We start from the raw sequence: 16,479 nt of genomic DNA, 5'->3' as shown, positions 1-16,479 counted from the left end.
ATGTCACTATACACAGTGTAAGATTTCACCTGAATATTTTATTTCTAGGTTTCCAGTTGATTATTTTACCACAATTTCTAGGACTGTAACAGAGTGAAATGCTGGGATCTCTGAGGCATCTGTGACTCTGCTGCATCTGTGACTCTGCTGCATCTGTGACTCTGCTGCCCCCAGACCCGGTGTCTTCAGACCCTCACTAGTCTTGGGAATGTGGCACTACCAATGATGCTGCCTCCTCCCACAGTCTGGAGTATCTTGCAGACCGCGCTCTTACACTTCTTCTTCTTCTTCTTGCTCGCCCTTCTGACCCGGACGTTCTGAGGAGCAAGAAATATAAAGTGTTAAGTCATCAACAAGAAGATCAGTGCTCCGAGCCAGGGGCCACCAGGACAGATCCCAGGGGCCACGAGGAGGGTCCCGAACCAGGACAGATCCCAAGGGCTACCAGGAGGGGAACGCACCAGGACAGATCCCAAGGGCCACCAGGAGGGGCCTGAGCCAGGACAGATCCCAGGGGCCACAAGGAGGTGCCCGAGTCAGGACAGATCCCAGGGGCCACCAGGAGGGGCCTGCACCAGGACAGATTCCAGGGGCCACCAGGAGGTGCCTGGGCCAGGACAGATCCCAGGGGCCACCAGGAGGGGCCCGAGCCAGGACAGATCCCAGGGGCCACCAGGAGGGGCCCGAGCCAGGACAGATCCCAGGGGCCACAAGGAGGTGCCCGGGCCAGGACAGATCCTAGGGGCCACAAAGAGGGGCCTGGGCCAGGACAGATCCCAGGGGCCACCAGGAGGGGCCCGAGCCAGGACAGATCCCAGGGGCCAGTTTCACATGAGGTGGATTCAGGTCTTATTCACACGTCGCGGTCAGCAACAAAAGAAACAGCTGCAAAACGATGTCAGGACTGCGACACGTTGTGGATTTACCGTAGAGTGATAGAGAATAGTGGTATAATATAGATCCCCTGATATAGATTATTAGATCTGCAGCGTAACCTACCAGGGAGGTCACCAGGGGGCGCACACGAAAATCCACTCCGGAAAAAACTCCTACATTTGAATGAGGCTTCATTGGACTAATGCTGTACTGTAAATATGAGGAAGATTTGTGACCCCTTAAAGGGGCACCCCAGAGGAGAAAAAATATATAACATTCAACTGTTCCATGAAAATTCTAAAGATTAGTATATGACTTCTGTATAAAAATCTTAACCTTCCAGTACTTATCAGCTGCTGTATGCTCCACAGGAAGTTGTGTAGTTCTTTCCAGTCTGACCACAGTGCTCTCTGCTGACACCTCTGTCCATGTCAGGAACTGTCCAGAGTAGGAGAAAAGAGGTGTCAGCAGAGAGCACTGTGGTCAGACTGGAAAGAACTACACAACATCCTCTGGAGCATACAGCAGCTGATAAGTACTGAAAAGATTAAAATATAAAAGAGAAGTTGTTAACAAATCTGTATAACTTTATGGCAACAACTGATTTTGAAAAAATAAAATAAAATGTTTTACCTCCGGAGTACCCCTTTAAATCATCACCAAAATAACAAAGTCTGGACATGGCCTTGTGTCACCTGATCTCTCTGATACAATGTAACAAATGTATATGATATTCTGCTTACAGAGAAAGGGAAGAGGAAAAGAAGAAGAGACGATGATAGAGAACATCCGGATAACTGGAGAAAACAACAGATAAATATAAATAAATAGATGAAAGAAAAGAAAAAATATATAATAAAAATATAAAACACAGAAGACAGAGGATATTCCCAAAAAGCAGAGGCCATAGAGGGGAAACCAAATGGGCAGCAGTGTAAATCATGGGGGATGTAAAAGGGTGGGAGCAGCCAGAAGGGTTAATATTCTACTGTAACTGATACATTGTATCCTTCTCCTCCCAAAGAGAAGCGCCCCTGTATACTTGTGCTTAATGTTGAGCACGAATATTTGTAATGATGAATATTCATTATTTTTTTGTTTTTTTTCACATGGAAATTTTTATGCAAATTTTCCATGCATATTTTTGCATGAAAAAAAAAGTGAACGATCATAGCGAATATGCAAATTTTGCGAACATAGGACAAATAATCGTCAATATATTAGTGAAATATTGCAAATTCGAATATGGCCCCTGCCGCTCATCACTAGTTGTGGTACCTTGGTCAGACTGGTGCACATTATGTCCTCGGGATCCTCATCCCCCAGATCAACAGCACAAATCTTCACATCCTGCAAAACACGGAAACCGGAATAAGGAACCGAGAAATAATCATCAATAATGTAATTGACTCATCACATCTATAATGATGACACCAAACAATCCACTAATAAAAATAAAAAAATAGACCGGGAGGATGAGATTGCCTCAATGGTTCTTATCTTCTGACACCGTCTATGTGTCAAAGTATTCATATATATACATTTCCCCTGATGATGACACTTTTAGTGGTGAAACATGTTGGTTGTCAAATATGACAAGTTCATGTGTAAATATTTTTAATGCACAAAGGTTTCATCGTGGTCAAGTATAGTTAGTGAGGTTATTATTTATGCTTTACACGCTTCATTAAAGGGGGGGGGGGGCAGCATTATGGTGTTATAATCTTACATATAGGAGCGGTATTATAGAATAAATATTCTTGTATATAGGAGCAGTATTATAGTAGATATATTCTTGTATATAGGAGCAGTATTATAGTAGATATATTCTTGTATACAGGAGCAGTATTATAGTAGTTATATTCTTGTATATAGGAGCAGTATTATAGTAGTTATATTCTTGTATATAGGAGCAGTATTATAGTAGTTATATTCTTGTATATAGTAGCAGTATTATAGTAGTTATATTCTTGTATATAGGGGCCAGTATTATAGTAGTTCTATTCATGTATATAGGAGCAGTATTATAGTAGTTATATTCTTGTATATAGGGGCCAGTATTATAGTAGTTATATTCATGTATATAGGAGGCAGTATTATAGTAGTTATATTCTTGTATATAGGAGCAGTATTATAGTAGTTATATTCTTATATATAGGAGGCAGTATTATAGTAGTTATATTCTTGTATATAGAAGGCAGTATTATAGTAGTTATATTCTTGTATATAGGGGGCAGTATTATAGTAGTTATATTCTTGTATATAGGGAGCAGTTTTATAGTAGTTATATTCTTGTATATAGGAGCAGTATTATGGTAGTTATATTCTTGTATATAGGAGCAGTATTATAGTAGTTATATACTTGTATATAGGGGCAGTATTATAGTAGTTATATTCCTGTATATAGGAGCAGTATTATAGTAGTTATATTCTTGTATATAGGAGCAGTATTATAGTAGTTATATACTTGTATATAGGAGCAGTATTATAGTAGTTATATTCTTGTATATAGGAGCAGTATTATAGTAGTTATATTCTTGTATATAGGAGCAGTATTATAGTAGTTATATACTTGTATATAGGAGCAGTATTATAGTAGTTATATTCTTGTATATAGGAGCAGTATTATAGTAGTTATATTCTTGTATATAGGAGCAGTATTATAGTAGTTATATTCTTGTATATAGGAGAAGTATTATAATAGTTATATTCTTGTATATAGGAGCAGTATTATAGTAGTTATATTCTTGTTTATAGGAGCAGTATTATAGTAGTTATATTCTTGTATATAGGAGCAGTATTATAGTAGTTATATTCCTGTATATAGGGGCAGTATTATAGTAGTTATATTCTTGTATATAGGAGGCAGTGTTATAGTAGTTATATTCTTGTATATAGGAGGCAGTATTATAGTAGTTATATTCTTGTATATAGGAGGCAGTATTATAGTAGTTATGTTTTTGTATATAGGGGCAGTATTATAGTATATATATTCTTGTATATAGGAGCAGTATTATAGTAGTTATATTCTTGTATATCGGAGCAGTATTATAGTAGTTATATTCTTGTATATAGGAGCAGTATTATAGTAGTTATATTCTTGTATATAGGAGCAGTATTATAGTAGGTATATTCTTGTATATAGGAGGCAGTATTATAGTAGTTATATTCTTGTATATAGGAACAGTATTATAATAGTTATAGTCTTGTATATAGGAGAAGTATTATAGTAGTCATAGTCTTGTATATAGGAGCAGTATTATAGTAATTATATTCTTGTATATAGGAGCAGTATTATAGTAGATATATTCTTGTATATAGAAGACAGTATTATAGTAGTTATATTCTTGTATATAGGAGGAGTATTATAGTAGTTATATTCTTGTATATAGGAGCAGTATTATAGTAGTTATATTCTTGTATATAGGAGCAGTATTATAGTAGTTATATTCTTGTATATAGGAGCAGTATTATAGTAGTTATATTCTTGTATATAGGAGCAGTATTATAGTAGTTATATTCTTGTATATAGGAGCAGTATTATAGTAGTTATATTCTTGTATATAGGAACAGTATTATAGTAGTTATAGTCTTGTATATAGGAGCAGTATTATAGTAGTTATAGTCTTATATATAGGAGCAGTATTATAGTAATTATATTCTTGTATATAGGAGCAGTATTATAGTAGTTATATTCTTGTATATAGGAGTGTTACGCCGAGCGCTCCAGGTCCCTGCTCCTCCCCGGAGCGCTCGCTCCGACACTGCACTGACACTGCCGGCGGGGATGCGAATCGCATCCCAAGTCACTTACCTGTCCCGTTCCCCGGCTGTCACGTCCTGGCGTGCGCGGCTCCGCTCCTTAGGGCACGCGCGCGCCAGCTCTCTAAGATTTAAAGGGCCAGTGCACCAATGATTGGTGCCTGGCCCAATCAGTCTAATTAGCCTCCACCTGCTCCCTGTCCTTATTACCTCACTTCCCCTTCACTTTCTCGCCGGATCTTGTTGCCTTGTGCCAGAGAAAGTGTTTATAGTGTTTGCCTTACCAGTGTTCCTGACCTCTTGCTATCGCCATTGACTACAAGCCTTGCCGCCTGCCCTGACCTTCTGCTACGTCTGACCTTGCCTCTGACTAGTCCTTCTGTCCCACGCCTTCTCAGCAGTCAGCGAGGTTGAGCCGTTGCCTGTGGATACGACCTGGTTGCTACCGCCACAGCAAGACCATCCCGCTTTGCGGCGGGCTCTGGTGAATACCAGTAGCAACCTAGAACCGGTCCACCGACACGGTCCACGCCAATCCCTCGCTGACACAGAGGATCCACATCAAGCCTGCCGAATCCTAACAGTAGATCTGGCCATGGATCCCGCTGAGTTCCCGCTGCCAGTTGTCGCCGACCTTACCACGGTGGTCACCCAGCAGTCTCAACAGATAGAGCAACTTGGACAACAGTTCGCCCAACAAGGACAGCAGCGGTCGCAGTTGACCGCCATGCTACAGCAACTTCTGCCACAGCTACAGCAGCAACCATCTCCTCCGCCAGCTCCTGCACCTCCTCCACAGCGAGTGCCGCTCCTGGCCTCCGCTTGTCCCTGCCGGACAAATTTGATGGGGACTCTAGACTTTGCCGTGGTTTCCTGTCACAATGTTCCCTACATTTGGAGATGCTGTCGGACCAGTTTCCTACAGAACGGTCGAAGGTGGCTTTCGTGGTTAGTCTCCTGTCTGGGAAGGCCCTGTCATGGGCCACACCGCTCTGGGACCGCAATGATCCTATCACTGCCACTGTACAGCCCTTCTTCGCTGAGGTTCGTAGTGTCTTCGAGGAACCAGCCCGAGCTTCTTCTGCCGAAACTGCCCTGCTGAACCTGGTCCAGGGAAATTCTTCTGCAGGAGAATACGCCATCCAATTTCGTACCCTCGCCTCTTAATTATCTTGGAACAACGAGGCCCTCTGCACGACCATTAAAAAAGGCCTATCCAGTAACATCAAGGATGTGCTGGCCGCACAAGAGATTCCTGCCAACCTGCATGAACTTATCCATTTGGCCACCCACATTGACATGCGTTTTTCTGAAAGACACCAGGAGCTCCGCCAGGAAAAAGACCTTGATCTCTGGGCACCTCTCTCACGGTATCCCTTGCAATCTACCCCTGTGCCTCCCGCCGAGGAGGCTATACAAGTGGATCGGTCTCGCCTGACCCTTGAAGAGAGGACTCGCCGTAGAGATAAAAAATTATGTTTGTACTGCGCTAGTACCGAACATTTCTTGGTGGATTGCCCTATTCGTCCTCCACGTCTGGGAAACGCACGCACGCATCCAGCTCACGTGGGAGAGGCGTCTCTTGGTGTGAAGTCTGCTTCTCCAAGTCTCACTGTGCCCGTGCGGATTTCTCCTTCTGCCAACTCTTCCTTCTCAGCTGTGGCCTTCTTGGACTCTGGTTCTGTGGGAAATTTCATTTTGGCCTCTTTTGTTAATAAGTTCAACATCCCTGTGACCCGTCTCGTCAAGCCGCTCTACATTTCCTCGGTCAACGGAGTAAAGTTGGACTGCACTGTGCGTTACCGCACAGAACCCCTGCTCATGAGCATTGGACGGCATCACGAAAAAATTTAATTTTTTGTTTTGCCCAACTGCACATCTGAAGTCCTCCTCGGTCTGCCATGGCTCCAACGCCACTCTCCTACCCTTGACTTGACCACCGGGGAGATCAAGAGCTGGGGTGTTTCTTGCCACAAAAAATGCCTCACGTCTGCTCCCAGTACCGTCAGTCAAACCTCAGTGTCCCCTCCTCATAGCCCCCGTCCTGGTATCACTCTGCCCCGTGCAAAGCTTCACCCTCTGCCCCCCCCCTCCCCCCCATTCCCACTCCTTCTGAACTGCCTGCCGTTGATGTGTATTCCCAGGACTTCTCTGTCCTCCAGAAGGAGACTCTATAATCGCTCCCAATGTCCTCGTCCCTTGTGGAGCGACAACCGGACAAAAAAAGGGGGAGACCTAAGGGGGGGGGTACTGTTACGCCGAGCGCTCCGGGTCCCTGCTCCTCCCCGGAGCGCTCGCGGCGTTCCTCTCTCTGCAGCGCCCCGGTCAGACCCGCTGACCGGGAGTGCTGCACTGACACTGCCGGCGGGGATGCGATTCGCATAGCGGGACGCGCCCGCTCGCGAATCGCATCCCAAGTCACTTACCTGTCCCGGTCCCCGGCTGTCACGTCCTGGCGCGCGCGGCTCCGCACTTTAGGGCGTGCGCGCGCCAGCTCTCTAAGATTTAAAGGGCCAGTGCACCAATGATTGGTGCCTGGCCCAATCAGTCTAATTAGCCTCCACCTGCTCTCTGTTCATATAACCTCACTTCCCCTTCACTTACTTGCCGGATCTTGTTGCCTTGTGCCAGAGAAAGCGTTTAGTGTTTGCCTTACCAGTGTTCTTGACCTCTTGCTATCGCCATTGACTACGAACCTTGCCGCCTGCCCCGACTTTCTGCTACGTCTGACCTTGCCTCTGTCTAGTCCTTCTGTCCCACGCCTTCTCAGCAGTCAGCGAGGTTGAGCCGTTGCCGGTGGATACGACCTGGTTGCTACTGCCGCAGCAAGACCATCCCGCTTTGCGGCGGGCTCTGGTGAATACCAGCAGCATCTTAGAACCGGTCCACCGGCACGGTCCACGCTAATCCCTCGCTGACACAGTGGATCCACATCCAGCCTGCCGAATCGTAACAGTAGTTATATTCTTGTATATAGGAGCAGTATTATAGAAGTTATATTCTTGTATATAGGAGCAGTATTATAGTAGTTATATTCTTGTATATAGGAGCAGTATTATAGTAGTTATATTCTTGTATATAGGAGCAGTATTATAGTAGTTATATTCTTGTATATAGGAGGCAGTATTATAGTAGTTATATTCTCGTACATAGGAGCAGTATTATAATAGTTATATTCTTGTATATAGGAGCAGTATTATAGTAGTTATATTCTTGTATATATGAAGCAGTATTATAGTAGTTATATTCTTGTATATAGGAGGCAGTATTATAGTAGTTATATTATTGTATATAGAAGGCAGTATTATAGTAGATATATTCTTGTATATAGGAGCAGTATTATAGTAGTTATATTCTTGTATATAGGAGCAGTATTATAGTAGTTATATTCTTGTATATAGGAGCAGTATTATAGTAGATATATTCTTGTATACAGGAGCAGTATTATAGTAGATATATTCTTGTATATAGGAGACAGTATTATAGTAGTTATATTCTTGTATATAGGAGCAGTATTATAGTAGTTATATTCTTGTATATAAGAGGCAGTATTATAGTAGTTATATTCTTGTATATAGGAGACAGTATTATAGTAGTTATATTCTTGTATATAGGAGCAGTATTATAGTAGTTATATTCTTGTATATAGGAGGCAGTATTATAGTAGTTATATTCTTGTGTATAGGGGCAGTATTATAGTAGTTATATTCTTGTATATAGGGGCAGTATTATAGTAGTTATATTCTTGTATATAGGAGACAGTATTATAGTAGTTATATTCTTGTATATAGGAGCAGTATTATAGTAGTTATATTCTTGTATATAGGAGGCAGTATTATAGTAGTTATATTCTTGTGTATAGGAGCAGTATTATAGTAGTTATATTCTTGTATATAGGGGCAGTATTATAGTAGTTATATTCTTGTATATATGAGCAGTATTATAGCAGGTATTTTCTTGTAAATAGGGGGAAGTATTGTAGTAGTTTACATTACTGTGGACATGTCCTTTAGTAAATTGTCACTTACACCGTCCGGCTTGAAATCACATTGGGATAAATCAGGATTCTCAGATTTGAGGCACTCCGTCTCTCTGATAATACAGTGTCTTCTGTTAGGGTTTTCTTCCTCCTGTCAAAAGAAGATTTGTATACAGATACATTATATCCTCCTCATATACAGATAAATTATTTCCTCCTTATATACAGATACATTATTTCCTCCTTATATACAGATACATTATATCCTCCTTATATACAGATACATTATCTCCTCCTCATATACAGATACATTATTTCCTCCTTATATACAGATACATTATCTCCTCCTTATATACAGATACATTATTTCCTCCTTATATACAGATACTGTACTGTCCATTTGTTTGTTTTTGTGTTTTTATGTCTTGGGGTCTGTTCAGACACTGGTTTTTGTGTTTGGGAAGTTTCTGTTTAATTCTTGCTAGTCTTGGAAGAATTAATGTTCTCATCCAATTGCAGCTTGGGTGTGGCTCTTAAACCCTAGCACTGCTGCACTCTGTTTGCTGGTGATTTGTGTAATGCTGTCCATGTCTGTTTTATCATGCACCTTGTATATATCTTGTGATGTTATCTGAGTTTTTAACCATGGTTAATAGTTCTGTTTATTATAGATTTTAGTCTGTGGTACATTTGTCGGCTTTTAGGATATTGTATGCCTGTTCTGCTTTTGCCTTGTATCTTAGTCTATATTCTGACCTGTGTCCCTCCACATTGTGGAGTTTGATTTTGTGGAGTCTGTTCAGACTCATCCATTTCTAATGTTCCGTGTTTTATATTTCTGTTTCCTTCCAGGCCAGTATCCTGATCACACGGTGGAGTGTGCCCGCTGGCAAGAAGTCTATCTGGAGTTAGTAGTTTTGTTCCTCTAAGTTTGGAGTGGGGTGTCTAGTTTCTTCTTTGTATGTGTTTAGTGTTGATTGCTTATCTTCAGAGTTTATAGTACATGTACTGACCATAGAGTACATGATCACTAATCTAGTGCTTTACCATTGGTCTATAGTGTCCTTTGTGCTTACTCACTGATCTGTGTCCTCTGAACTTAATCTGTTTATGTTAGTTATCTGTGTCCAGTGTGAACAGTGTTTTATGTTCCTAATCAGTTTGGTGTTTAACATTCAGTTCATCTGTTCATCCCCTGCATCTCCTGGTTTCTGCTGTTTACTCATTCTATTCCTTGTCTAGTTCACTTATTCATATTTGCCGTATATCTGGATTTCGGTTTCTGAACTGTTTGCTAGTATGCTGTATTCTGCCCTGTTGGTATGTTTATATATTCTGTTTGGTATATCTGGTTGTTTGGTAGTTTTCCTGTTATGTTTATGGCCTGTGACCGACTATGTACATTATTATTTGTGTACCTTTACGCCCACTGCACTTTAGCTCAGGTAGGGACTGGCACCGTGGTTGTCGGTCCGCCGTTTAGGGTGGTCGGGCAGTAGGCAGGGAGAGTGTGTATAGGGACAGCTTAGGGCTCACTCTCCCAGTCCACCAGTCGGTCATGACAGATACATTTTCTCCTCCTTATGTACAGATACATTATCTCATCCATACTGTGGTCTTACCTGTACTGAAGTCCAGGGGAGCTGGTCTGTGGCTTTATATAAGTATGTGACCCCTTCCCTCTGGTTATAGAGGTGGACAATGTCTCTTATAGATTTCTCATCCTGGCCCTCGAGCTCTGTAGAGAGACAGCCGTGTAATGTGACAGTAGTGAGGAGCAGAGACAGCCCCCAAACCCACATCGTGCACAATGGCCGCTCCTCGTCCCCTCAGATCTTATATCATGTACAATGACCGCTCCTCCTCCTCCCCTCAGACCTTATATTCTGTGTCTATTTCTTCATATTCCTGGATGATGGTGAAATTCTTATTTATGCGTAAGAAATGAAATTGATGTCCTGAGTCACCTCTGTATTACTGGAGTATCAGGGAGACTAACACACTGCTTGAAAAAATAACACTTAAACAACACAATGTAACTCCAAGTCAATGACCCTTGTGTGAAATCCCACTGTCCACTCAGGAAGAACACTGATTGACAATCAATTTCACATGGAACAGACAACAGGTGGAAATTATAGGCAATTAGACACCCCCAATAAAGGAGTGGTTCTGCAGGTGGTGACCACAGACCACTTCTCAGTTCCTATGCTTCCTGGCTGATGTTTTGGTCACTTTTGAATGCGGGCGGTGCTTTCACTCTAGTGGTAGCATGAGATGGAGTCTACAACCCACACAAGTGGCTCAGGTAGTGCAGCTCATCCAGGATGGCACATCAATGCGAGCTGTGGCAAGAAGGTTTGCTGTGTCTGTCAGCGTAGTGTCCAGAGCATGGAGGCGCTACCAGGAGACAGGCCAGTACATCAGGAGACATGGAGGAGGCCATAGGAGGGCAATAACCCAGCAGCAGGATCGCTACCTCTGCCTTTGTGCAAGGAGGAGCAGGAGGAGCACTGCCAGAGCCCTGCAAAATGACCTCCAACAAGCCACAAATGTGCATGTGTCCACTCCAACGGTCAGAAACAGACTCCATGAGGGTGGTATGAGGGCCCGACGCCCACAGGTGGGGGTTGTGCTTACAGCCCAACACCGTGCAGGACGTTTGGCATTTGCCAGAGAACACCAAGATTGGCAAATTCACCACTGGCGCCCTGTGCTCTTCACAGATGAAAGCAGGTTCACACTGAGCACATGTGACAGATGTGACATAGTCTGGAGACGCCGTGGAGAACGTTCTGCTGCCTGCAACATCCTCCAGCATGACCGGTTTGGCGGTGGGTCAGTAATGGGGGGGGGGTGGCATTTCTTTGGGGGGCTGCACAGCCCTCCATGTGCTTACCAGAGGTAGCCTGACTGCCATTAGGTACCAAGATGAGATCCTCAGACCCCTTGTGAGACCCTTTGCAGGTGCGGTTGGTCCTAGCTTCCTCCTAATACAAGACAATGCTAGCCCTCATGTGGCTGGAGTGTGTCAGCAGTTCCTACAAGAGGAAGGCATTGATGCTATGGACTGGCCGCCCGTTCCCCTGAATCCGATTGAGCACATCTGGGACGTCTCGCTCCATCCACCACAGACTGTCCAGGGGTTGGCGGATGCTTTAGTCCAGGTCTGGGAGGACATCCCTCAGGAGACCATCCTCCACCTCATCACGATCATGCCCAGGTGTTGTAGGGAGGTCATACGGGCACGTGGAGGCCACATACACTACTGAGCCTCATTGGGACTTGTATTAAGGACATTACATAAAGTTGGATCAGCCTGTAGTGGGGTTTTCCACTGTGATTTTGAGTGTGACTCCATATCCAGACCTACATGGGTTGATGATTTCCACTGATTATTTTTGTGTGATTTTGTTGTCAGCGCATTCAACTATGTAAAGAGGAAAGGATTTCATACGATTAGTTCATTCAGATCTAGATGTATTATCGCAGGGTTCACTTTATTTTTTTGAGCAGCGTATATTAGAGGTCTGTGCAGTCTATTGCTCCCTGTTATCTGCCGACTATAGTACAAGTAAATACACTGAATGCATTTGTCAGCAGCAGGAGAACTACAAATCCCAGCTGCAGCAGTGGAAATACATGATTGGAGGAGAACAGTCAGTTATGTAGAGAGGAAGGTGCATGCAGGAACCTTTGAGAAGCGTGTGGGATCCAGGGACTGGAGGGTGTCCCCAGAAGTAACTTAGGGTGGGGGAAAGAGGAATCCTCTGTGCTGCTGGGACCATCCAGAGTGATCCTGGAGTAAGAGATCATCCATGCAGAGATGTTTGGAGGCTTCCACACAGCGGCCATCATCAGCCCTGGTATGAAAGCCACAGAAAGTAAATTTGGATTACCCTGGGATTAGGAGCCCTCAGTATATGTCACGTGGCAGGGTGGTATGGCTCTTTTGGTGCTTCCTAGGACATGTACAGGTAATGAGTAGTGCAGATGTGAATTTCCTATGGTTGTCAAGTTCTCATTACTGACACTACTTAGAAGGATCTGCACATGGGGGCTCTATACGGTGCAATATGTAGACTGTTCTTTACTCGCACAACTCTGATTCTGCAACAAAATACCAATAAGTATAAATCCAGGTACATTTTTCGGATGTGTAGCCAAGCAGCACTGACTCTGACCATAGGCTGTCAAATAGATTAGTGTATTGCAGAGAGGCCCTTGTCCAGCCTTCTCCTCTCTAATGAAGACAATAATCCCCTCTTGGAGATGTGAGATCTCATAAAATGTTATCCTCACAGTGGGGACAGGTGTTCTAGTTTATTTGTTGTATAGTCCAAGATATATGTTTCTTGTCTGTGTGATTTCATAAGTAGGTTCCCTGATGAATCTGTGGTAATCTGGGGAAACACGTCAGAACCAATTAGATTACTCTGGTGAACCAAAAACCTATTGTGACTCTGTAAAATGTTGTGGATCTGATTGTCTTGAGATTCTTGTTGATGTTTGTCTAATATGGTTTGTTGTGTGAAACCAGGAACCAACCAGGTTTGACCTTTATAGAAATATTTCATAGAACCGAGGGTCCGTGGTGACCTTGTAGCAGTTCTTATTATCAATTCTCTTTTGGATTAGATTATGTTTAGATTTTTTAATCTCTTTTCTAATTCAGCTTCTTGTGTCCCTCCGTATTTTCCTGCCCCTCCCCCGCTCCTCTTTAATATATTATTTTGCCCCTCTCATTATATCAGCAATTTAAAAAAAATATCCCAACATATTTACAAAGGTTTACACAATAAATATGGTGGATTTGAGATGAGGAAAACCCGATCAGAGCAGGTGTAGAAAAAAGCAAAATGTAGGGAAAAGAGCAAAATGTAGGGAAAGCTTAGTAAATACCGTGGAAAAATATCTGTTGGGGAAAAACCCACAAAGGAAACTATACAACACTCAGGGCCAAAATCTACAATTCTAGATCAGTTTTGGGGCTTCACCAGATCCCCGATCTACATACAGGTATCCAGAGACTCCTCCCCGCTGTATCCCTCCACTAGTCTATCAGTCTTATGTCTATTCTGTTATTTCTATGTATATTCCTATAAATATACAAGGTGACGGACACCTGGATGGTGAACAGGCACATGACACCTGGATGGTGAACGGGCACATAACACCTGGATGGTGAACGGGCACATGACACCTGGATGGTGAACGGGCACATGACACCTGGATGGTGAACGGGCACAGGACAACTGGATGGTGATCGGGCACACGACACCCGGATGGTGAACGGGCACATGACAACTGGATGGTGATCGGGCACACGACACCTGGATGGTGAACGGACACACGACACCTAGATGGTGAACGGGCACACTACACTTGGATGCTGAACGGGCACATGACACCTGGATTGTGAACGGACACACGACACCTGGATGGTGAACGGGCACATGACACCTGGATGGTGAACGGACACATGACACCTGGATGGTGAACGGGCACATGACACCTGGATGGTGAACGGGCACATGACACCTGGATGGTGAACGGGCACACGACACCTGGATGGTGAACGGGCACACGACACCTGGATGGTGAATGGACACACAACACCTGGATGGTGAACGGGCACATGACACCTGGATGGTGAACGGGCACATGACACCTGGATGGTGAACGGGCACATGACACCTGGATGGTGAAAGGGCACATGACACCTGGATGGTGAATGGGCACATGACACCTGGATGGTGAAAGGGCACATGACACCTGGATGGTGAACGGACACACGACACCTGGATGGTAAACGGGCACATGACACCTGGATGGTGAACGGGCACATGACACCTGGATGGTGAACGGGCACATGACACCTGGACGGTGAACGGGCACATGACAACTGGATGGTGAACGGGCACATGACACCTGGATGGTGAACGGGCACATGACACCTGGATGGTGAACGGGCACATGACACCTGGATGGTAAACGGGCACATGACACCTGGATGGTGAACGGGCACATGACACCTGGATGGTGAATGGGCACATGACACCTGGATGGTGAACGGGCACATGACACCTGGATGGTGAACGGGCACATGACAACTGGATGGTGAACGGGCACATGACACCTGGATGGTGAACGGGCACATGACACCTGGATGGTGAACGGGCACATGACACCTGGATGGTGAACGGGCACATGACACCTGGATGGTGAACGGGCACTCGACACCTGGATGGTGAATGGACACACGACACCTGGATGGTGAACGGGCACAGGACACCTGGATGGTGAACGGGCACACGACACCTGGATGGTGAACGGGCACATGACACCTGGATGGTGAAAGGGCACATGACACCTGGATGGTGAACAGACACACGACACCTGGATGGTAAACGGGCACATGACACCTGGATGGTGAATGGGCACATGACAACTGGATGGTGATCGGGCACACGACACCTGGATGGTGAACGGACACACGACACCTAGATGGTGAACGGGCACACTACACTTGGATGCTGAACGGGCACATGACACCTGGATTGTGAACGGACACACGACACCTGGATGGTGAACGGGCACACGACACCTGGATGGTGAACGGGCACATGACACCTGGATGGTGAACGGGCACACGACACCTGGATGGTGAACGGGCACACGACACCTGGATGGTGAATGGACACACAACACCTGGATGGTGAACGGGCACATGACACCTGGATGGTGAACGGGCACATGACACCTGGATGGTGAACGGGCACATGACACCTGGATGGTGAAAGGGCACATGACACCTGGATGGTGAATGGGCACATGACACCTGGATGGTGAAAGGGCACATGACACCTGGATGGTGAACGGACACACGACACCTGGAGGGTAAACGGGCACATGACACCTGGATGGTGAACGGGCACATGACACCTGGATGGTGAACGGGCACATGACACCTGGATGGTGAACGGGCACATGACAACTGGATGGTGAACGGGCACATGACACCTGGATGGTGAACGGGCACATGACACCTGGATGGTGAACGGGCACATGACACCTGTATGGTAAACGGGCACATGACACCTGGATGGTGAACGGGCACATGACACCTGGATGGTGAATGGGCACATGACACCTGGATGGTGAACGGGCACATGACACCTGGATGGTGAACGGGCACATGACAACTGGATGGTGAACGGGCACATGACACCTGGATGGTGAACGGGCACATGACACCTGGATGGTGAACGGGCACATGACACCTGGATGGTGAACGGGCACATGACACCTGGATTGTGAACGGGCACACGACACCTGGATGGTGAATGGACACACGACACCTGGATGGTGAACGGGCACATGACACCTGGATGGTGAAAGGGCACATGACACCTGGATGGTGAACAGACACACGACACCTGGATGGTAAACGGGCACATGACACCTGGATGGTGAATGGGCACATGACACCTGGATGGTGAACGGACACATGACACCTGGATGGTGAACGGGCACATGACACCTGGATGGTGAACGGGCACATGACACCTGGATGGTGAACGGGCACACGACACCTGGATGGTGAATGGACACACAACACCTGGATGGTGAACGGGCACAGGACACCTGGATGGTGAACGGGCACACGACACCTAAATGGTGAACGGGCACACGACACCTGGATGGTGAAAGGGCACATGACACCTGGATGGTGAACAGACACACGACACCTGGATGGTAAACGGGCACATGACACCTGGATGGTGAACGGGCACATGACACCTGGATGGTGAACGGGCAAATGACACCTGGATGGTGAATGGGCACATGACACCTGGATG

General features: G+C 45.2%; 1 protein-coding gene across 3 annotated transcripts in view; it reads right to left on the bottom strand.

Moving 5' to 3' along the window:
* Positions 1 to 16,479, bottom strand: part of LOC130272815 (cathelicidin-6-like) — an 86,235-nt gene that overhangs the window by 45,375 nt on the left and 24,381 nt on the right. The window contains exons 1-4 of one of the 3 annotated variants that reach the window (XR_008843755.1): positions 10,240 to 10,481; positions 8,667 to 8,768; positions 2,155 to 2,226; positions 116 to 317 (exon numbers count right to left, since the gene is read on the bottom strand). Coding sequence is in view for 2 of the 3 variants with exons in the window: in XM_056518724.1 (XP_056374699.1) it covers positions 186 to 317; positions 2,155 to 2,226; positions 8,667 to 8,768; positions 10,240 to 10,419 (486 nt within the window). In the remaining variant the exon portion in view is untranslated. Of the gene's footprint in view, positions 1 to 29; positions 318 to 2,154; positions 2,227 to 8,666; positions 8,769 to 10,239; positions 10,482 to 16,479 lie in introns of those variants that run through there. The other 2 variants (XM_056518726.1, XM_056518724.1) reach the window with 2 other exon arrangements.

Source organism: Hyla sarda, chromosome 5, assembly GCF_029499605.1.
Source record: "Hyla sarda isolate aHylSar1 chromosome 5, aHylSar1.hap1, whole genome shotgun sequence".
Classification (NCBI taxonomy): Eukaryota; Metazoa; Chordata; class Amphibia; order Anura; family Hylidae; genus Hyla; species Hyla sarda.
Note: the sequence above shows the minus strand (reverse complement) of the source record. Positions and strands in the feature narration are given on the sequence as shown.